We start from the raw sequence: 23,061 nt of genomic DNA on the forward strand, positions 1-23,061 counted from the left end.
TTTTGGTACCGTGACAACACTAATCTGGAGGGTTCATCTGCAAAAACTAATGAACAACTAAACAATATTCAGTATTCGGCCAAGCGTTTAATATTATTCGGCTTCAGCCACAAATTTTCATTTCGGTGCATCCCTCGTGATGACAGAGTGTGTCTAACATACATCAAACCTGTGACTCAGCAGGTTTACTTCACAGAGTGTGTTGCCATAGTAACTAACTCAGGGTTACGCTGAGCTGGCTTTGAGAAACGTAAAACTCAAGTTTTCTTTGATTTCTCTGAAACAGGGCCCAGGTGTTAGAGGAGGAGGAGGAGGAGGAGGAGCGTTGCCATACTCGTAGTCGTCTCTCTTTGCTCCTTTCTTCTTCTTCTTCCCTTTGGACTCTTTGGAGGCTCCGGCTCCTTCGATCTCTGCGGCCAGAGCGTCAATGTCGATACCGTCGTCTTTGGCACTAATGACACATCAATGACATCATCAATCAATTAATCAATCAAACTATCAATCAATAGTGACTGATGTCCAGGCTTTAACACTGACCTTGTGTGTGTGTGTGTGTGTGTGTGTGTGTGTGTGTGTGTGTGTGTGTGAGAGAGAGAGAACAAAGAGCTGCTGACTCCACATTCTCTCTTCAGCCTTTTATTTCCCATCAGCCCCCTGTGACTGAGGTCATCGTCACCTGACACAAAACTGATCCACGCTCACTTCCTGCTGAACCAACAGAGACACATCAAACTGATCCAGCCTGTGTCTGCTGGTTAAAGCTGCTAACTACTAACAGCTGCTGTTCTCCTCAAAGAAGAACAGCAGCTGTTAGTAGTTAGCAGCTAACTCAAAGAAGAACAGTAGCTGTTAGCAGCTAACGCAAAGAAGAACAGCAGCTGTTAGCAGTTAGCAGCTAACTCAAAGAAGAAGAACAGCAGCAGCTGTTAGCAGTTAGCGGCTAACTCAAAGAAGAAGAAGAACAGCAGCTGTTAGCAGTTAGCAGCTAACTCAAAGAAGAACAGCAGCTGTTAGTAGTTAGCAGCTAACTCAAAGAAGAACAGCAGCTGTTAGCAGTTAGCAGCTAACTCAAAGAAAAACAGCAGCTGTTAGTAGTTAGCAGCTAACTCAAAGAAGAACAGCAGCTGTTAGCAGTTAGCAGCTAACTCAAAGAGGAACAGCAGCTGTTAGTTTGCGGCTAACTCAAAGAAGAAGAACAGCAGCTGGTAGCAGTTAACGGCTAACTCAAAGAAGAACAGCAGCTGTTAGTAGTTAGCAGCTAACTCAAAGAGGAACAGCAGCCGTTAGTTTGCGGCTAACTCAAAGAAGAAGAACAGCAGCTGGTAGCAGTTAGCGGCTAACTCAAAGAAGAACAGCAGCTCTTAGTAGTTCGCGGCTAACTCAAAGAAGAACAGCAGCTGTTAGCAGTTAGCAGCTAACTCAAAGAAGAACAGTAGCTGTTAGCAGTTAGCAGCTAACTCAGAGAACAGCAGCTGTTAGCAGTTAGCAGCTAACTCAAAGAAGAAGAACAGCAGCTGTTAGCAGTTTGCAGCTAACTCAAAGAAGAAGAACAGCAGCTGTTAGCAATTAGCAGCTAACTCAAACAATGAGGTCCAGGAGCTCCTTACCCTCCAAGCAGAGGACGAGATCATCCGCCATATAACAGGGACGCTAAATGATTGTTACTGACATGTGATGTCATTGTTATTGTTTAAACAGAGCTGCTGACAGGTATGTTATATGTCACACTAGAGGCTGACGCTGTTGTGTTACATGTCCGACTCTTTTGATTCTGTGACGTTTGTTCTGATAACGTTTTTTCTCATATATTTCTTTTTTCAAAAATTATGACTTCAATCTCAGAAAAGTTTTTTATTATATAAATTTGTGACTTTAATTTCTGACAAAATCCATCTGTGTTTTGGAGAAACATACTAATTTAATCTTTTTTTTCTATAAATTAAAGTTTTATTTCAGAGAATATCAGTTTTTTTCTCAGTAATGTATGACTCTAATCTCTCAAAAAAGTTTTTTTTACATTTGTGAGTTTTTTTCATGTAAATTTACGTCACTGTTCGAGTTTTTAACTCGTACATTTTTTACGTAAGTCTCAGAAATTCTGAGGTCTTTGTTTCATAAATGTATGACTCTATAATCTTACAAAAATATCTTTTTTAATTCCCAAATTTAATCTCAGAATATATTTAAAGGTTTTTTTTTCTCATGCTGTAAATTTATGACTTGCTTGAAAAAATACAAGTTGTTTTCATAAATTTACAAATTTAATTCCAGAGAAAATTAAAGTTTGTTCTGCTTCATTTTTTTAGTTAGAATATTTGTTTTTATTCGTGTAAGTTTACGACTTTGATCTCAAAGGAAATCCAACATTTGTCATAGAAATTTACACATTTAATCTCATTTAATCTTTATCGTCTCAGAGGACTGTTTTCACAGTACTGTTACTGCAGTAATACTTTTCCTCTCAGGAGTACTGTTACTACATTAACGTGAGTACCTGACACAGAGCTCAGGTGTGTTACATCAGCCCCTCTGTTAGCTGTCACATCCATGTCACAGATCACGATGCTAACAGCTAGCCTGGCTTCTCCAGCCTGGCTGTGACTGCCGTTAGCATTAGCACCTAGCCTCCTGGCGCGGTCACAGAGCCGTGTCCAGGCCGGTTTCAGTGACTGTCAGGGCCGATGTGTGATGGCTGAAGCCCGGCGTGGCGCTGGAGGTTCAGCCCTGACACTAACGTTAGCTAACAACCGGCTCTCTGGAAGCTAAGCTATGCTAACCACTCCTCGAGCTAACACCCACAGGGCTGTAAACACGCTCGTGCTGGCTCAGGTGAGCCCAGGTGAGCGCGTGTCAGCTCGCCCCTGTGAGTGTGGCGTGTAATTGAGTTTTTTTTATTTAAACCATCACCCGCTCACTTCCTCTGACTCGTGGTTAGCCGCTAGCCGCTAAGCTAACAGCTAGCAGCTAGCCGGGCCTGTGTTTGAGGTGTCCGCGCGGCGGTAAAGTTGTCGCGTGCCCGGTGTCAGCGCGCTCAGGTGATGTGTGCCACCCAGGTGAGTTTCCCCGTACCTGTCCTCCCCGGATTTCTTCTGTTTCTTCCCCATCCTGCCGCTGCGGTTCTCCGGTTCTCGCTCCGCTGCTGCACCGACACTCACGACGGCTCACATCCACACACAGATCGCCTCGTGGCGGACACAGGAGGAGGTGTCACTCTGCACCTTTTTTCCCCCCCTCCTTCATCCAACCGAGCTGTGCACGCGCTGCCGTTTCCATAGAAACCCATTACAGTAAACGTGAGATAAATATCTTGTTTGTTTGTTTGTTGTCAGTTTTATTTGTGTGAAAATGAAACAACCTCTATAAACACGACAAAAAGAAACCCACAAAAATATTAAGCAAATATCAAAATTCTGCAAATTAAAATGTAAAAATCTAAGAATATTTATTTTCTTTTCATTTTTATTATAAAACGATATGTTGTGGGAATAAAAACAATTTGATGTTTTGTTCCGTTTCTCTTTTTAACGTCGTGTTGTTTATTACAGAGTGACGACGAACCTCGCCGATAAACAGAAATAAATTAACACATAATTCAACAACACGTTAGTAAATATTATACCGTTGAAAATAATTTAAAAATACTGTTAGTAAATATTCATAAACAACTTTGAGTCTGAGTTCCGGGAGAAAACATCAGAGTGACACCTCCTGTTTCCTGTCCGCCCTACGTCACAGCTCCTAGCTGCACGCATGGCTCAGTCCGCCGTGATGCGCATGCGCGCTGCGGCATGACCTGTGACGGTGGCTGTGACCCGTGAACTGGTGTCAATAATCGATAATAAACTGATCAACACAGAATTTATTTATGGTTTTATTTCTTTTGTTTCCTCAAATGAGAAAATACATTTATTTTATTTTCATTTATTTATTTATTGTTTATTGATAAATTATCTCATGGCCACATGTACAAAAAAACAATGACAGTGATGTAACACACACAGCTGGTCGTCTGTACTTCAGCCCATGGCGGACACCACGGCGTCACACAGGACGTGCAGTCTGCTCTGCAGCTCGCCGCTCTCTGACCTCAGCAGCTCACAAACTGCTGCGGCCGCTCGCTGAGCGCAAAACCTCTCGCCCACCAGCACGCTGCTCAGCTCGCCGCTCAGCCGCCGCGGCAGCCAGTCTGCGGGAACGTCCAGTTCACAGCTCTCCATCACGCCGTTCTTCACCTCCACGTGCAGCCGGGCGGAGCTGCGAGCGCCGTCAGTGTCTGTCAGCTCCAGGACGGTCTGGACGCTGAATTTTGGCGTTTTGCCGAACGTCCAGCCCCAGCTGCGCAGCTCCGCCGCCGCCCTGCTGATACCAGGAAACGCTGACTCGTCAGCCGGGTCCACGAGCGTGGAGGCGGCGTGGAGGCCGAACTCTGAGATGAGGACACAGAGTGGTGATGTCACAGCTGCTCTTTAAATACGTCCACAACTTTATTTACAACACAAAGGACAACAGTTTCCATAGTAACAGCAGCAGGTGTTTGTTAAACAATCCGTCCTGAAGTTATTCATTTATGTGTGTGTGTCTCAGTCGGTCGTCATGGTGACGGTGGTTATTATGTTATTATTATTATTGACCCTGCAGTCAGTCATCATGTTGCCGTGGTAACCAGGTGTGTCCAGCAGAGTACCTGTGTTGTACTGGTGCACCAGTGCGTCCAGAAGCTCCTCCCAGTGCAGCGTGGGGGCGTGGTCTTGCAGGTTGGCGACAGGCGAGGGGACGCTGGGCGTGGCGTTGCTGTGGATACCGGGGCAAGAGGGGCGGAGCACGGCGGCGAGGGCGGAGCGGTTGGCAGAGTGCAGCAGCGTGCAGTGATGGTAGGATGACTTCCTGCTCAGCCTGGACGCACTTCCTGTAAACATCAAAAACATGTTTCCCTTGCAGTGCACTCTGGGATACGTGGCGGGCGTCATCCATCCCTACCTGAGATCTTGAAGTGTCCGTTGAGTAAGATGTCGAATCTGTCGGTGGCGTGGACGTCCAGTTCCGGCCTGACGCGCCTCAGAGCCTCGGTGACGACCCTCAGGTTCCTCTGGCGGTCGTATGCCTTCTTGGACGTGAAGAACGTCAGGTTGAGGTTCCCGAGGTCGTGGAAAACGGTCCCGCCGCCGCTCCGCCTGCGGGCCAAAGGGATCCCCGCCCTCCTCATGGCCGGCAGGTTGCACTCGGTCCAGGGGTTCTGGTGGCGTCCGATGACCACGGATGGCCGGTTCCTCCACAGCAGCAGGACGCCGCTGCGCTGCAGGTCCACGTTGGCGTCAATCCAGTCCTCCAGAGCCAGGTTCTGGTACACATCTGTGGACCGGGAGCGAAGGACGAGTCCCGCCAAGCTGCCATCAGACGCCACGGACGGGCTGCTGCTGGAGGACAAGCATGTCCTGCACACACCTGAGCAGCTTCTCACAAGAGACAGTGTCCTCCTGCTGTGAGACAGCATGGCGTCCGTCACACTGCGTCTTCACCTCCACATGTCAGACACGTCTGTAATGACATGAAGACGTTAACGTCTCCACATGTCGGACACGTCTGTAATGACATGAACGTTAACGTCTCCACATGTCGGACACGTCTGTAATGACATGAAGACGTTAACGTCTCCACATGTCGGACACGTCTGTAACGACACGAAGACATTAATGTCTCCACATGTCGGACACGTCTCTGACCACACGAAGACGTTAATGTCTCCACATGTCGGACACGTATGTGACCGCACATGGACGTTAACGTCTCCACATGTCGGACACGTCTCTGACCACACGAAGACGTTAATGTCTCCACATGTCGGACACGTCTCTGACCACACGAAGACGTTAATGTCTCCACATGTCGGACACGTCTGTGACCACACATGGACGTTAACGTCTCCACATGTCGGACACGTCTCTGACCACACAAAGACGTTAACGTCTCCACATGTTCGGACACGTCTCTGACCACACAAAGACGTTAACGTCTCCACATGTCGGACACGTCTCTGACCACACAAAGACGTTAACGTCTCCACATGTACACGTCTCTGACCACACAAAGACGTTAACGTCTCCACATGTCAGACACGTCTCTGACCACACGAAGATGTTAACGTTTGACTCACAGCTGAGAACATGTAGGAAATAACACTATCTATAATGTGTGTCACCATCCAGCCTGAAATAGAGACATCGCCCTCAAACTTACCCCAAAATGATTTTTAAATCTTCAGCACCGTGTGGAGTTCATGTCTGACTGAAGGACCTGGACACAGACCTCGTCTTAGCGTGTCCTCAGCGTGTCATCACAGTGTCCTCAGCATGTCTGTGTGGGAACATAAATACATAAACACATATGTGAGTCATCAAAAGATGAACTAATGTGTGTAACTTTATGTTTTAATTCATAATTATAAGAGGGACGACCCGTGTTTTGTTCCTGTTTTAAGGTTTACTGTGATCATTAAAATCAAATTAATTAATTAATTTTCATCAGTTAGCTTTAATTTAAATTAATTATAAAATCAAACTGAACCCGGAAGATTAAAGGGTTCACTTTTTATTAACTCATTACTTTTAATAACGTCCCCTCAGTGTGAATGAATGACGACATTCTGTCTGTTAGCATTAGCATGTAGCTCCACCGGAAACGCCGCTGTCGTCACCGAACACCGGATTAACACGTCATGTCTGATGTGAACAAACCGCCGGTGATCAACCGGTTAATCGCGTTTCATTGAAATAAACCTGAGAAGTCATTTTGTCTCGTGCTGACCTGAACCGAAGAGGCACCGAGAGGACGGAGACGAAACGCGACGGACTACTTCCGGTGTCACACTTCCGCTCCCAAACTTCACAATAAAAGCAACACGGAACAAACTACCATAGTTAACTTTGAAATGAAGACAAAATAACTTTATTATGTCTAAACTGTAGTTTATTATTTATATCTTTATTTATTTTTGACTTTATTTCCTCTGAAATCTTTGTATTTTTCCGGGGTTTTTTCTACTCAGTTTCAAACACTTTTACTTTGAAAATATGACTATTATTCAATAAAGTTTATTTAAAAAAATCAAAAGCAACCAGCATGAGTTTATATTCTATATATCTGTATAGATACACGTACAACTATTCTGATTTATTGTAAATAAAGTCCTGCTGCTTTAATTTTGTTTTAAATTTGTTTTAAATCTGTTCATATTGTTTGTGTTGTTTCTATTTTCCTACGAGATGTTGAACTGTTTTAAATAAAGTTAAAGAACAAATGAAAATAATCAATAAACAAATAAAATCTAACTGTGAAATGACGATAAAATTAAATTAAATTAAAATACAAAAAAAAAAACCTAATAAAATGAAATGGAATTAAAGTAAAATATTATGGCAATAACATGACAATACAGAATAAATACAATGAAATAAAATTAAATTAAAAATAAATAAAATATGAAATGAAATAACATAACATGAAGTTAATTAAAATACATGATTAAAGAATAGAATAAATCATATAATCATATATAATATAAAAAATAAATAAAAATGAGATTAAATTAAATTAAAAATCTGAAACTAAAATACACCAAATAAAATAAAAAACAATAGCATACAATTAAAACATTTAATTGAAATAAAACAAAAATACATAACAAAAATAAAAAAATAATAAAATAAAATTAATTAAAATACAATAACATACAATACAATAAAAAAATACATGAAATGAAATACAGAAATTAAAACGAAATTAAATTGAATAAGATCAAATTAAATTAAAAACATTAAACAAAACTACATAAAATAAAATAAAACACTAACATGAAATAAAAACATAATATGAAATTAAATTAATTAAAAAATATAAAACAAAAATTACGTAAAATAAAATTAAAAAACAATAAAAATTAGATCAATGAAATAAAACAACAAAAAATAAAGTGTCCACAGAGACAATATGTCTCAGAGTGTCTCAGAGTGTCTCAGTGTGTCTCAGAGTGTCTCAGTGTGTCTGTGCATTCTCTGACGTTGTCTCTATGAGGAAGAGGCAGAGCGTCGACCCGAGAGAGGAAGAACGTGTGACCACATCCTGACACACACACACACACACACACACACAGACACATACACACTCGGTCAGCTGCCGTTGGTGATGTTTCAGGTGAGACATGATTTTATTTCTTTCAGCGTGGACACTCTGTCCCCTCTGTCCCCTCTGTCTCATTATTGATCTGATGCTAACGTTGAGGACAGACCCATGTGAGACTGTTTCATAGTAACAACTAAAAATAATTCTACTTCCTGTTTGACTCTGACACACTTTGTCTCTGCTGAGGGACAGACGGACAGACATGGACACGATTTAAGATCGTATATAACCATGTGTGTTGAGTTTAAACAGAAGTTTGGACATGTGAAAGTTGGACATGTCCCTTTAAGAGAAGTTGAGACTGAGGCGTCTTATGACACACACACACACACACACACACACACACACACACACACACACACACACACACACACACACACACACACACACACACACACGCCCTGTGGTGGACACGTTGGCGTGAAGATAACATCCTGTCCACACTGAGACACACACACACACACACGCATACACACACACACACACACACACACACACACACACACACACACACACAGTGTCCACACTGAGACACACTTGTGATGTCAGAGCTCATCAGATGTCCTCTTTGTCTCGTGCAGGTCCTCACATTCACAAACATCAACAGGTGTGTGTGACATCATGGCTGACTCGGGGACATTTTCATCGTCCTCTCCTCCTCCTCCTCCCCCTTCTCCTCTTCCTCCCATCATGCATCACTCGTCTCTCTTCAACTCCTCACCACCTCCTCTCTCCTCATCCTTGTTAGCCAGAAACCGTCTCCAGGTATCCTCCCCTCACCTCCACCCTCAGATAACCTCACCTCACCTCTGTCCTCAGACCCATGTAACCTCCCCTCACCTCCATCCTCAGGTAACCTCACCTCACCCCCCTCACCCTCAGGTAACCTCACCTCACCTCCCTCACATCTCTCACCCTCAGGTTACCTCACCTCACCTCTCTCACCCTCAGGTTACCTCCCCTCACCTCCCTCACCCTCAGGTATTCTCCCCTCACCTCCCTCACCCTCAGGTAACCTCACCTCACCTCCCTCACATCTCTCACCCTCAGGTTACCTCACCTCACCTCTCTCACCCTCAGGTTACCTCACCTCACCTCCCTCACCCTCAGGTAACCTCCCCTCACCTCCCTCACCCTCAGGTAACCTCACCTCACCTCCCTCACATCTCTCACCCTCAGGTAACCTCCTGTCACTTCCCTGAACCCCGGGTAACCTCACCTCACCTCCTCCCACACCCTCAGCTAACCTACCCTCACCTCCCTGACCCTCAGGTATCCTCACCTCACCTCCCTCACTCTCAGGTAACCTCACCTCACCTCTCTCATCCTCAGCTAACCTCTGCCCACCTCCCTGACCCTCAGGTATCCTCACCTCACCTCCCTCACCTTTACATAACCTCACTTGACCTCCTCCCTCAGACCCAGGTAACCTCATCTCACCTCCTCCCTCAGACCCAAGTATCTTCACCTCACCTCCCTCACCCTCAGATTACCTCCCCTCACCTCCTTCAGACCCAAGTATCCTCACCTCACCTCCGTCCTCAGACCCATGTTACCTCCCCTCACCCTCAGGTAACCTCACCTCACCTCCTCTCCCTACCCCAGCACCTCTTCTCCAAACAAACTGTAGATGTAGATCATCCAGAGTGGAGCAGGTCTGAACCACCTGCTGAACGTCCCTATCTGCTCACCACAGCCCACCTTGATCACCAGAACCAGAACCAGTTCAGTACTGGTGCAAGTCACTACAGACCGCCCTACAACAGTCACATAGACCTGGCCGGTGGCGTGTACGGACAGGGGGACACACCTGGTCCAGGTCATGACACCTGGAGGCCGACTCTGCCCCAGGGAGGATGGAGCTCCGTCGACTTCACCTCGTCATCGGCTGAAGATTTCTCCAGCACGCGTTTCTTCCACCACAGTTGCCATGACAACAGTAGCGCACAGCCCTTCTGTAGCCCCACCACCCCTGGTCTGAGTCCTCATTACCCACAAACCCCGACCCTGTCCAGCCCCGATGCACAGTGTCATCCCGGTAAAGAGAAGCAGACACTCAGACAGGTGGGTGAAGATCAAACCCTTCACTGGTGTCTGGATGAGTACGACAGCTACCGTCTGACCTCCGACCCCAGTCAGCCCCGCCCCCTTCAGACCAGCCGACACCTTCTCCACAACCACAGGGATCTGATCCAGGACCAGACAGGCCTCCTGCACAGCCACAGGGATCTGATCCAGGACCAGATGGGTGTCCTCCACAACCACAGGGATCTGATCCAGGACCAGACAGGTGTTCTCCACAGCCACAGGGACCTGATCCAGGAGCAGATGGGCCTCCACACTGCTGCAAACTCAGCCAGCTGTTTCTGTCCACAGGGACGAGGCCAGGATGTGAGCAGCACCGCCCCACCCACAGGCCTCCCTGTAAGTGCATAAATAAGTGCAGTAATAAGTGCGTAAATGAATATGTGCATCAATTAATGTGATAATAAATAACTGTAAATAAATAAGTGCATAAATATGTTTGGTAATAAATAAGTGCGTCAATAAATAATTATGTGAATTAACAATTGCCATTATATATAAATAACTGCAGTATCAAAATACACAGGACAAGATGGTAAATACTGCCCTTTGTGCCAATAGGTGGTGAGCACTTACTTGAGATTTTCCTTGATGTTGGGAGTGGTAGAGAATCAACAGGTGGGGGAGGTTAATCTTGGCCAGGATGACATTTCAGGATAATTGAACACGGGACACATCATCAGTAGTGTGGCCTTGCATCACTGGTTGTTTCGGCCTTCAACACTACACACCCTTCTCGAGGTAGGCCCGCTGCCAGGTGATCAGCCCGCAGCTTGTGTCCCACGCCCAACCGTCCCTGAAATTCACCCTGTTGTTCCAGTCAGCTGTCTAACCGGTGGACAGGCAGGGGGTTCTCCGGTGGTTTATGCTGATGTACTTGCCCAGCACGGATCGTTCCGCTTAAGCCAAATCCACTGGCTAATTCTTTCCGCTGCCTCCGAGATTGCTCTAACGGTCTTCTGCAAGGCCTGACCATGACATCCGAGTTCTTTCAACAGCCTGATGGTAGACAATGCCACAAATCCTCTGCATCCTACTTCAACTGGATAGACTTTGGTGTTCCAGCCACGCTGCTTCGCTTCTGCTGCTAGCTCTGCATAGCGCAGCTTCTTGCGCTCATAGGCCTCCTCAAGAGAGTTCTCCCCCGGGACTGTGAGCTCGATGATGTAAGCAGTCTTCAGTGAAGGGGACCAGAGTACCAGGTCTGGCCGGAGGTTGGTAGAGGCAATCTCTGAAAGACTAGTTGTTGGCCAATGTCTGCCAGCATCTTCTAGTCATGAGCCCTGTGTAGCTGCCCTGCTTCTGACATGGTGGAAGGATGTTTAGGTGTTTTCTGTCCTTCTCAGACAAACATTGTTGCCTTTAAAGGATTGCTTGGTCTTGGTGGCAAGGAGTTGGTCGTAGTCTGCTTGCTCTCCAGCGCTGATACCAGGCTTTTGAGGACCTGATTATACAGCCAGGTGTATCTCCTCTGCATGAGGCTGGTCTTGCATCCAGTCACAATGTGTTTGAGGGTTGCTGGAGTTGGGCAGAGGGCACACGCTGGATCCTCACCAAACCATTGGTGAAGATTCTTTGGTGACGGTAGGACATCATATGTCGCCCTAATGATGAAGCTGATCTTCTTGCTTCCATTATCCATAACTCCCTCCAGCTGAGATTTCTCCTCTCCACACCTTCCCATTGCATCCATTGCCCCTGCTTGGCAAGAGAGACAGCCTTCGCACTCCTCAAGACCTCCTCTTGTTGACACACCTCCTCAACCACCAGTGTCCTCTGCTCTGATGTTGTAGCCTTTTGCCAGGTTGGTTCGCGTGCTTTCAGTCCGAAGCCTTCTCTTCCCTGCTGGACTTGCCCCACGATATCTTTGTGCCTCAGGGCTGATGTGGCTTGCTGCACTGCATCGGATGGTGTTCACTTCCGCCCAGTTACTAGGGGCACTGCAGCAGTCCTGATGGTCTGGTCTCTGGAGTCCTTCCGCGTCATCTGGAGTCTTACTTTCAAACACTTGTATTCTTCAGTGAGACCAGTGAGAGGTGGCTCCAGGACTCCTTTGCCGTAGAGGCTGATGTTACTCAGACATCATGGGACACCGAGCCACTTCTTTGCATATGATGTGATGGTTCGCTCCATCTTCTCCACGGTTGTTATTGGGACTTCGTAAACAGTGAGTGGCCACAGCGCCTGGGGAAGGAGACCAAACTGTAGGCACCAGAGCTTCAGTTTACCAGGCAGTAAGGTCTTATCACAAATAATTAAGTGCACAAATGAGTGTGATAATAAATGAGTAAATAACTCAGTGCATAAATAAACAAGTGCATTAAAAGTGCAGTAATAAGAAGGCACATAAATAAGTACGTCAGTAAGAAAATAAGAAAAGGGTAAATAAGAGCATATATAAATAATTATGTGAATTAATAAGAGCGAAAATAAAAAGTACACCTATAACTGTAAATAAATAAGTGCAGTAATAAGTGCGTAAATGAATAGGTGCATTAATTAATGTGGTATGTATACAAGTAAGTGCATGAAAAAGTGCAGTCATAAAAAGGTGTGTAAATAAATAAGCGCATAAATACGGAAGTGCGTATAAAAATTAGTGCATAAATAAATAAGTGTGTAAATAAACAAATGCATAAATTAGTAAGTGCATTAACAAATAAGTGCTAAAATCATTAAGTGCATAAACAAGTGTGTAAATAAGTAGGTACATAAATTAGTAATCATGTAAATAAGCGCACCAACACGTCAATAAAATAACCACTGAAAAGTTTTTATAAACAGCCGCACCGTCCTGATCTGTTCTGTTTGTTCTCAGGTAAAACGTCTGAAACCCGAGGACGACTCTGCGCTTCTAAAGTCCAGGTAATCCGCCAGATGATGATGATGATGATGGTGATGATGATGATGGTGATGATGGTGATGATGATGATGATGATGATGGTGGTGATGATGATGATGGTGATGGTGATGATGGTGATGATGATGATGGTGATGATGATGATGATGATGGTGATGATGATGATGATGATGGTGATGATGGTGATGATGATGATGGTGTGTCTTACATGCTTAACATGTGTGTGTTGCAGGCTGCTCTGTTCGGTGTGTCAGCGTGACTTCAGGAGTCTGCCGGCACTGAACGGTCACATGCGCTCCCACAGTCGATCCAGATCAGCGTCATGGTCCAACAAGGTCCACACACACACACACACACATAAACTGGATTTTGTCACTTTGGGGGACTTAAGTGGTGTGAACCAGACCCCTGACCTCAACCAGAAGTCTATACACTGTGGGTTACCTTCAGGGGACCAGCCAGGGACATAAGTCCTCGTAATGTCAGTGTGTGACCTGTGTCCACTCACAGTCATTTAAACAAGTTGTCACAGTTGCCTCTTGTTCCAACAAAGCTCTGGCATTCTTTTGTCTCCAGGGTGACGACTCCTCCGCCCCAACGGTCCAACCCTCCGTCTCCATGGTGATGCCTGTCTCTGTGCCCGTCCAATCTAAAGCATGTAGGAGTGGACAGAGGCGAGGCAGTCATCTGTCTCCAGCCACAGGAGGTGCTGCGCTGCTGTACTGCAGCCTGCTGCACCACGGAGAAGAGGAAGCTGTAGCTGAGGATGGTGAGGCAGGTGATGGAGCGGTTGCCATGGGTGACAGTGCACACTACACCCCTCCACCCATGCTGTGCCCCATCAGGGCGGGGCCCGGCTTGTACTGCTCCCTCGCCACCAGGAGACAGCAGAAAGCGCAGGCGGTGCAGCTTCACAACACACACAGTGAGTCCAATGTGATGGATGAGGTCACAGTGACCTTGACCTTTGACCTATAACCACCAAAAGCTTACTACTTCATTGTTGAGTCCAAGTGAATGTTGCACCAGATTTTAAAAAAATCCCTCAAACTGTTTTTGTGCTATTGCATTCACAAAAATGAGATGGATGCAAGGTCACAGTGCCCTTTGACCACCAAAATCTAATCAGTTCATCCTCGAGTCCAAGTGGACGTTTGTGCCAAATTTGAAAACATTCTATCAAGGTGTTCTTGAGATATCGCCTTCATGAAAAGGAGACCGATGCAAGGTCACACTGACCTTGACCTTTGACCTATTACCACCAAAAGCAAAGTACTACATCGTTGAGTCCAGATGAATGTTTGTGCCAAATTTGAAAAAAAATCCATCGAGGTGTTCTTGAGCTATTGAATTCACAAGAATAAGACACACAAGGTCACAGTGACCTTGATCTATGACCAATGACCACCAAGTGCTAAGTCCTGCTGGCGACACCTACAGGCAGGACATGACGTTAAACTCTGTGTCTCTAATTGGCAGACGGACTCAGCGATCTTGTTTCCATAGAGACGGCCTCCCCTCCTCCAGGGACGATACTCAACAAGCCGTACGTAAATTTACCGATCTCTTAACAAACATTAACGGTAACATCACCTGTTCACGCTGAGCTGTCAATCACAGACGAATCAACGAGGGGCGGAGCTTCCAGGCTGAGATCCCACCTCTGCTGGGTCGAGAACACACTGACGCCGACCCCCACAATGCACTGCTGCTGTGGACACCGTGGGACGAGCTGGAGCGTCCTGTCAATCGTCAGAGAGGTACACATACTGATTATTGATTTTATGATCGTGGTTATCACCTGATGGTTTTCTGACCGACGCCTCCTTTGTCCAGTTGAAGCTCTGATGATGATGGCTCGCTCCAGCGTGGTGCCGGGGGGCGGGGCCAGCCCGGAGTCTGCCCTCCATGTCCTATCAGAGTGCAGAGGAGACTTCCTGGTAAAGATCAGCTGTGTTCTGTCTTGGTGCTAAGCTTAGCGAGTCGAGTTCTAACAGGCCGATTCGATATAAACTGTTTACTCTAGTTTCCCAAATCAAAATGGCCGCTGTGACGCTGAGGTCCGTCTTTGTTCTTCCAGCTGACGGTGCAGAAACTTCTGTCAACTCCTGAGACCTCCGACGACCACACAGCGCCGCACCATCAGGGTAAGCAACACCAGTGGCTTTCATACAGTGCGGTAAGAAGTGCATAAATATCAAGTGTGCAAATACAGTAAGGGCGTAAATAAGTTCTATGATAATGTGTGTGTGTGTGTGTGTGTGTGTGTGTGTGTTCCAGGTGTGAGGTGGAGCACAGCAGAGAGGAGGATGATGGTCAAATCTCTGCACCTTCATCACAAAGACTTCAGACGAGTCCATGAGACTGTGAGTGTGTGTTCAGGTTCAGACTAAGTCCCTGTCTTAGTGTGTGTGTGTGTGTGTGTGTGTGTGTTCAGGTTCAGACTAAGTCCCTGTGTGTGTGTGTGTGTGTGTGTGTGTGTGTGTGTGTTCAGGTTCAGACTAAGTCCCTGTCTCAGTGTGTGGAGTTCTACTACCTGTGGAAGAAGAAGCTGAGCCTGATCAGGAGGCCCCCTGCTGGACTGACCATATCACTGCCCAACACAAAGGTCAGAACCTTTGAACGTGCACACGCTGTGTTCTTCAGGATCAGTTCTGCTGATCCTCTCATTGTCAGCTGATCCTGATAGTTCTGACTCGATGAGATTTAAGCGTTCACACTTCAGGTCCTTTCAGTGTTTACGTTAAAATCAGACTCAGTAAACTGTGGACACAGTCAGACTCGGCTGCCTCGGCGTTTCAGGTCAGGACCGTCAGTGTGAACACAGACGAAACCACTGAAACCAACTTCCTGTGAACCCTCCACACACACACACACACACACACACACACACACACACACACACACACCGAAACTCACACTTCCTGTCAGAGCCGTCACGTTTCTGAACAAACTGTGACTTGACATTTCAGACGCGTTCGGACCCCAGTGACTCCACTTTTATTTTCCACCCATCTGACTTCATCGATTCTTATCAGCTTTATTCTGAAAGTCAGATTTCGATGGGTGTGATCCACCTCAGCTTCCTGTTCTCAGTCTGACTCCATCATGTCAGATAAAAAGTGACTTGGAGCTTGACTGTTAGCCTCCTCTTGACTTGGGTCTTGTGGGTCTTGACTTGGAACTAAATTTGGGAATTGTTAGCCTCTTCTTGGGACTTGAGTTTTGAGCTGACTTGGGTCTTGTTGGTCTTGAGTCAAGTCCCAAGAAGAGGCTAACAATCAAGGGGCTAATGATCAAGTTCCAAGTCAAATCAAGCTCCAAGTCAAGACCAGCAAGACCTAAGTCAACTCAAAAGTCAGGTCCCAAAAAGAAGCTAACAATCAAGAGGCTAACAATCCAGTTCCAAGTCAAGACCCACAAGAGCCAAGTCACCACAAAATCAAGTCCAAAAAGTAGGCTAACATTCAAGCTCCAAGTCAGGACTAACAAGACCCAAGTCAACTCAAAAGTCAAGTCCAAGTCAAATGAGTCCTAAGTTCGGCTGAGTCATGAGTGAGTGAGTCAGGATCTCCGAGTCAGTCAGACCCAAAGACGTCCTCAATCCAAAAACAGGTCCAAATTTAAGACCAACAGGTCATATGTGAGGAGCAACAAGTCCCAAGTCAGGTCCCATGTGCAGAGGCTGTTAAGCGTCAGATGGACACATGTTCAACAACCACACAGAGCTCTGACATGTTACAATATTTTTGTTGATAAATCAGTTATTGATCAGGTTCATGACTCTGTGCTTGTCTCTCACTCCTTCTGTGTCCTCCAGGGTCAAAGGTCACCAGGATCCCATGATGCATCATGATCCACTGCTGGAGTGACACACTACTGACCAACACACACACACACACACACACACACACACACACACACACACACACACACACACACACACAGTATCAGCTACCAGCTTCCTCTCAGGTTCAGTCCACTCAGATAAAACCTCTTATTTATTTCCTGTCTGATGTCACAAGTCGTGTCGTCTTCAGACGAGCTGAACATTAAAGAACTTTCTGGAGGCAAAGCTTCGTCTGTGACGTGTTTTCTGTCAGACAGCAGCTCTGGGTTTTAAAGGTTTCAGCTCAGGTATGTTGAGAGATTGTTTTCTTACCTAATCCCCGGTCTTTGTCTTCTGCCTGCGGCCGTCAGAGCTGAGCGTGCTGCCCTTATTGCAGCCTGGGAAAAACAACAGACAACAGAAGAAGAGAAGAAGAGTCAACATGAGGCGCGTCTGTCCGTCTGCGGCTCTTTACTGTCATCGCTTCAGGGAAATTATTGTTGTGTTTTTTAAATTGTCACGTTGAAACAGGAAACAGAGACAAATACTAAAATGTGACCGTACACTGAGGCAGTAAAATTCCCAAGTGATCTCTACGTGGCTAATGTAGCGTGACGAATCTGTGAAACGAACTTCCAGTAACCTCCTGTAGCGTTAGCTTCTCCTCCGACCTCAGTGATCAAAGTGCTTTTACATTTTTAACTTTTCACAGTTAACTGTGTGTTTGTTTAACATTTGTTTGTGATCAGTTTCATGGCGAAGTTAGCCAGTAAGCTAGCCTAGCCAGCTGCTAAAGTGAAGTTTAGCATTGTCAGGTTTGTGACGAGAACTGCTAGCTTTCTGAAGACGGTGAACACCACTCACCTTAATAATTTTGGAAGCTTGACGAAGCACCGAGCGTTTAGAAAGAAAAAGCCATGAAACCTAACTTAGGCTAAGCTCTGAAAATCAGGTTAACGTTAAGCTATAGTGGCTAGCTAACACCGCCAATGGTTATCTAAGATACTGAGGTGATTATAAAAACAATTTGTACAAAGCTAACGATGAAAAGGGAAGAATCTAACTTAAGGATGAAAAAGCACTTTGACCACTAAAGTTGAAAGTGAAAGTAATGACGGGCTAACTGTGGAGGTGACAGGAAGTAATCAGACATCACTTTTCACCGTTAGCTTCACAATTTATATATTAAATATTTACAGTTCATTTTTGTATAGTGTTTGTGACAGTCTTGACAAAAACCTCAAAGTCTCAAATGTTAGCCTGCTCTTTAGAGCTCAGCTAGCTTAAGGTTGCTCCTTTACACTTCGTGCTTAAAAGAGTTTCCAAATTAAGCTTCAGTGCCATGTGAAAGTGAGCAGTGAACCTTCGTAAAGCTGCTCTGCTTTTCTTTTAGTAGCCAGCTAGGCTAGCTGACTGGCTAACCTCGCTAATGACATGATCAGTAACACTGCATATAAAAACAAACAGTAAACACATTTATGTACAAAGCTAAGTGTGAAAAGCGAAGTAATGTTATCTAACTTAAGGATGAAAAAGCGCTTTGACCACTGAGGTCGGAGGCCAAAGTTATAACCTAACTGTAGAGTAGACAGGAAGTAAACAGACAACACTTTTCACCGTTGACTTTGCAATTTAAATATTGTTATTATTTACAGTTCATAATCATGTTTGTGATTGTTTAATAACCTCAGTGTCTTAGAAGATAACCGTTAGCTAACGTTAGTCACTCTGACTCAACCCCGCTAACACCATGATCGGTAACTATATGCAAAAACAAACTGCATACGATCAACAGTATGTCGAAGCTAACTGTGAGACGTGCAGTAACGTTAGCATTTATTAACTAAGGTTGAGGGTAAAGCTAACGTTACTGTAGACAGGAAGTAAACAGACAAACTTTTCACCGGTGGCTTTGCGACATACATGTTGATAATATTTACAGTTCATTTTAGTGTTTGTGATTATTTTGATAATAACCTCAGTGTTTAAGAAGATAGCCGTTCTTTTCAGAGCTTAGCTAACATAAGGTCGGCTCTTTTTTACACTCGGCGCTTTCAAGAGCTTCCAAAGATAATAGAGTGAGTGACGTCCACCGTCCGTTAAAGTGAGCAGTAACCCTCTGTAGAGCTTAACGGAGCTTTTCTTTATTTTAGTATCCAGCTAGGTGAGCTGACTGGCTAACCTCGCTCATAAAACCATCAGTAACACTTCATTAGTCTGATCTCACGTCATACTAACTTTAGATTATTAAGGAACATTTCAGGACGACGTGACGATGAAAGAAAAGTGCAAACACAGATGTTTTCTAAAACTATACGTTTAAATCCTGAATATAGTTCCTGATGTGGCGTTTGAACGTGTGGCTCTGTCATCAGACAGTTGAAAACGGCCTCCAGCTCGTGGCGTGTTTTTCTAGTTTGTGCTGTTGACTCAGTGTTTGAGTTTGACTCAGTTTGATGTTTGCTCTGTAAAACAAACGAAGTGAAGGAGCGAACAGACGCTGAGGTGAGAAACATTCTTCTTCTGATCCTTCCTTCATGTCCCAGCTCACACTGCTTCCTGTGTCTGAAATGACTTCAGGCTACTAATAAAGTTTGACTCCTCCTCACTCCAAAGGTCCTCCTGCCTGAACACAAGGAGCTCAGAGGAGACGGCAGCCCAACAGACGAGGAGGAAACGAGGGATGGGAGTGCAGGAGAAGGAGAAGGAGGAGGACGCCGCTCCTCTGGAGGAGAAGAAGAAGAAGCAGCAACAGAAAAGCTCCAAAGAAGTGTTTTTCTCCGTCCTGCCGGATCGATACGAACCTCTGATCGAGGAGCAGGACGAGGAGGACGAGGAGGACAGGGAGGAGACGCCAGAGGAGAGGAGGATAAGGAAGGAGGAGAAGAAGAGGAAGAAGAAGAAGAAGTACAAGAAGTACAGGAAGGTAAGAAGAAATGATGACCTTTGACCTGAGGAGGGCTGATGATGATGTTCTGGTCATCAACGCTGCAACAGATAATAGAACTTTAAAAAATAATAAAACTAATTTATTAAACATGAAGAAATAAAAAATTATATAAATATAATGCCACTTTATGAAGAAATAAAAATATAACTCAAATGGAATTAAAACTAAAAATATTTTAAATATTAATTACACACAAATAAATAAAACTCATTCTAATTAATAAATATCAGCTGATGTAAAAATACAACAAAATGATAAAAATGATTACATAAATAAAAACTAGTTTTTATGAAGATATAATGCCTTTTTATAAATATACAAAAACTATTACAATCAAGAATTAAAACTAGAATTATTTAAAATAATTTTAAAATAATTTTATAATTATATACAAGTAAATAAAGCAAATACATAAAATGAATTAAAATCAATAAATATCAGCTGATATAAAAAATAAACAATTACATTAATAAAACATATAAAAGTAAGAATATAATAAGAATATTTAATAATCCTCAATTAAGGAAAAATAATAGTAATAATAATGAATTATATATATAATACAAACTTCAAAATAAAATTTCATACATATTTTGTTCCTATTTATTTTAAGTTTTTTTTATGTATGTTTATTTTTTTTTTCTATATATTTTTGCTTTAATAATTTATTTTATTTGTTTATATCGGGAGACATTTATTACTATTAATTAATTTATTCATGTGCCTCATTATTATTATTTTATTAACTTATCAAGTATTTTTTACTTTAAGTCCTATCTTATGTTATATTATAAATATTATTATATATATGTTTATTCCTAAATAATCTGGCATTTTATTTTTATATAAAATAACTTATTTGTATCTGTTGCATTAATTTGTAGCATAAATAAATATATATATTTTCAAGTTTCTACAGTTACTGGGATTAATTTTTTTTTTTTTTAACAATTAATAGTTTTATTCACACATTTATTGATATATTGAAATCAATATGGCAATAATTTGTTATTACTATGAAACATAAGACATTAAAAATAGAGAAATATAAATCACAAAACAAATGACCTCTACTAATAATAATAACATTAAAATATAAACATTAAAGTTAAATTTGGAGTTTATGTTTATTTGTTATTTTAACTGTAAAACGATTAAAGATAAATCAACAAAACATCAAAACAAAAACACAAAATGAGGACAAACACATCTGTTTGTTGTTAAACATGTAAACATGTGGCAGGAGAGTGAGGGGTTAATGGGTCGTCCTGTGTGTGCGTCCTGTGGGGAGGCGACGGATTTGACTGTCTGTTAAAGATTGACTCAGTGGACTGAGTTTGACCTTTGACCCCGACACAACAGCGCCCTATCAGCCTGATAAGATAAACGCCACCACAGAGGAAGAGGAGTAAATACAGGGTCCATGACAAACATCAGTTTATATGAAAATCTAAATGTAAACACATCTATGATATATAAATTATAGAACAGAATAGAACAGAATAAAATGCCTCTTCAGAGGAACAAGGATAACATTAAATATAATATATATAATATGTATATATATATATATACATTTCGCTTCATATAAAAAAACCCAGTAAATTTGAAATATTAATGATGCCATAAATATTAGATAAAATAAAAAATTATGAAATAAATAAAAAGCATACATCATTAAAATATGAATGAAAAAATATATAAATATCCATAATAAATAATACTAATAACTGATACAAAGAAGTATATTTTAAAAATCAAGTAATTGTAACAAAAATAAGAAATACAATTTAAATCAAAAAATAAAATTAAATGTAAAAAAAATACCACCTTATGTAGAAATCAATACAATAATTCAATAATATACAAAAAAATAATAAATACAACATAAAGTAACAAAAAAGTAGAAATTATTAAAATAAACTGAAAAATACCTCCATAAAAGAATACAAAAACAATAAAAATAAATTTTACATAATAAATTAAATTATAAGAGAGAAGTAAATTATTAATTAACAATATATTCAGGTTTATATTTATATAGATAATCATATATATATGTTCATTTATATATAAATTCACATATGAAATAATCTGAACCTTTGTTCTTGTGTGGCTCTCAGTGTCGCTGCCTTGCTCAGAGGCGGCTGAAGACACTGAACCTTTGTTCTTGTGTGGCTCTCAGTGTCGCTGCCTTGCTCAGAGGCAGCTGAAGACACTGAACCTTTGTTCTTGTGTGGTTCTCTGACAGAACGTGGGGAAGGCGCTGCGGCTCACCTGGCGCTGTCTCATGCTCAACCTACAGTCCATGGCGTCGTCTTGCTCCGCCCCCCACACGGCTGTTTCTACAGTGGTGACGGAGGTCCATCGAAGCGCCGGCAGCAAAGCATGATGGGACGTGGAGCAGGAGGCGTCAGGATGAAAACAGTTGGAGGTTCTTCTTCAGTCAGATCTTCAGATGGTCAACANTGTCGCTGCCTTGCTCAGAGGCGGCTGAAGACACTGAACCTTTGTTCTTGTGTGGCTCTCAGTGTCGCTGCCTTGCTCAGAGGCAGCTGAAGACACTGAACCTTTGTTCTTGTGTGGTTCTCTGACAGAACGTGGGGAAGGCGCTGCGGCTCACCTGGCGCTGTCTCATGCTCAGCCTACAGTCCATGGCGTCGTCTTGCTCCGCCCCCCACACGGCTGTTTCTACAGTGGTGACGGAGGTCCATCGAAGCGCCGGCAGCAAAGCATGATGGGACGTGGAGCAGGAGGCGTCAGGATGAAAACAGTTGGAGGTTCTTCTTCAGTCAGATCTTCAGATGGTCAACACGTGTTCTTTAGTTTAACGGATGATGTCATGTTGAAGGAACGTGTTCGTTTGTGTTAATAAAGTTTTTGTTTCTTTAGTTTTTTATTGTCGATAAATATAAAATTCTGTTCTGAGTCATTTTTAAATGTTTAATCTTGATTTTATGCAAAACGTTCTGATGTGTTTAAGAACTTTTTATTATTGAATAAAAATAAAAGAATTCTTAAATTCAACCTGATTCTGTCAACATGTGTTTAACATGGCACTGAAGAGCCACAACATACATCCCATAATGCTTCCTCCTCTTCTTCCATAACTCCTTCACTTCTCATTTCCTTCCTTGCCTCCTATTCTCCTGTATCTCCTCA

At 43.3% G+C, this 23,061-nt stretch overlaps 4 protein-coding genes across 8 annotated transcripts in view; 2 read left to right on the forward strand and 2 right to left on the reverse strand.

The window, feature by feature from the left end:
* Positions 1-3,228, reverse strand: part of eif5b (eukaryotic translation initiation factor 5B) — a 20,286-nt gene extending 17,058 nt beyond the window's left edge. Inside the window, exons 1-2 of the mRNA XM_050065429.1 lie at positions 3,070-3,228; positions 335-451 (exon numbers count right to left, since the gene is read on the reverse strand). Of these exons, the coding sequence (XP_049921386.1) occupies positions 335-451; positions 3,070-3,104 (152 nt within the window). The 5' untranslated portion in view covers positions 3,105-3,228. The remainder of the gene's footprint in view (positions 1-334; positions 452-3,069) is intronic.
* A 610-nt stretch (positions 3,229-3,838) lies between these two features.
* Positions 3,839-6,872, reverse strand: lipt1 (lipoyltransferase 1). 3 transcript variants are annotated; one of them, XM_050065436.1, is made up of 5 exons: positions 6,802-6,872; positions 6,235-6,351; positions 4,978-5,535; positions 4,685-4,906; positions 3,840-4,426 (listed from the first exon to the last, which is right to left on the reverse strand). In XM_050065436.1, the coding sequence occupies exons 3-5, from the start codon at positions 5,489-5,491 to the stop codon at positions 4,017-4,019; spliced, it is 1,146 nt and encodes a 381-aa protein (XP_049921393.1). In that variant the 5' UTR covers positions 5,492-5,535; positions 6,235-6,351; positions 6,802-6,872; the 3' UTR covers positions 3,840-4,016. The 3 variants fall into 3 exon arrangements, with proteins under 3 accessions (XP_049921394.1, XP_049921393.1, XP_049921392.1); XM_050065435.1 differs by lacking the exon at positions 6,802-6,872 and adding an exon at positions 6,601-6,795; XM_050065437.1 differs by lacking the exons at positions 6,235-6,351; positions 6,802-6,872 and having other exon boundaries at positions 3,839-4,426; positions 4,978-5,516.
* Positions 6,873-7,878: 1,006 nt separating this feature from the next.
* On the forward strand, positions 7,879-17,187 carry LOC126403034 (transcriptional-regulating factor 1-like). 2 transcript variants are annotated; one of them, XM_050065431.1, is made up of 13 exons: positions 7,888-8,187; positions 8,757-9,074; positions 9,735-10,599; positions 13,079-13,125; positions 13,353-13,455; positions 13,697-14,045; positions 14,600-14,666; positions 14,741-14,880; positions 14,957-15,060; positions 15,201-15,267; positions 15,401-15,486; positions 15,615-15,728; positions 16,941-17,187. In XM_050065431.1, exons 2-13 carry the CDS (start codon positions 8,797-8,799, stop codon positions 16,974-16,976), a joined length of 2,256 nt encoding a protein of 751 aa, XP_049921388.1. In that variant the 5' UTR covers positions 7,888-8,187; positions 8,757-8,796; the 3' UTR covers positions 16,977-17,187. The 2 variants fall into 2 exon arrangements, with proteins under 2 accessions (XP_049921387.1, XP_049921388.1); XM_050065430.1 differs by having other exon boundaries at positions 7,879-8,187; positions 8,757-10,599.
* Positions 17,124-22,926, forward strand: LOC126403041 (uncharacterized protein C1orf115-like). Of its 2 annotated transcripts, none has more exons than XM_050065440.1 (3): positions 17,124-17,257; positions 19,566-19,875; positions 22,497-22,926. In XM_050065440.1, the coding sequence occupies exons 2-3, from the start codon at positions 19,633-19,635 to the stop codon at positions 22,635-22,637; spliced, it is 384 nt and encodes a 127-aa protein (XP_049921397.1). In that variant the 5' UTR covers positions 17,124-17,257; positions 19,566-19,632; the 3' UTR covers positions 22,638-22,926. The 2 variants fall into 2 exon arrangements, with proteins under 2 accessions (XP_049921397.1, XP_049921398.1); XM_050065441.1 differs by lacking the exon at positions 22,497-22,926 and adding an exon at positions 22,151-22,326.
* The last annotated feature ends 135 nt before the right edge of the window (positions 22,927-23,061 follow it).

This window comes from Epinephelus moara, chromosome 16 (assembly GCF_006386435.1).
Source record: "Epinephelus moara isolate mb chromosome 16, YSFRI_EMoa_1.0, whole genome shotgun sequence".
In the NCBI taxonomy this organism is placed as follows: Eukaryota; Metazoa; Chordata; class Actinopteri; order Perciformes; family Serranidae; genus Epinephelus; species Epinephelus moara.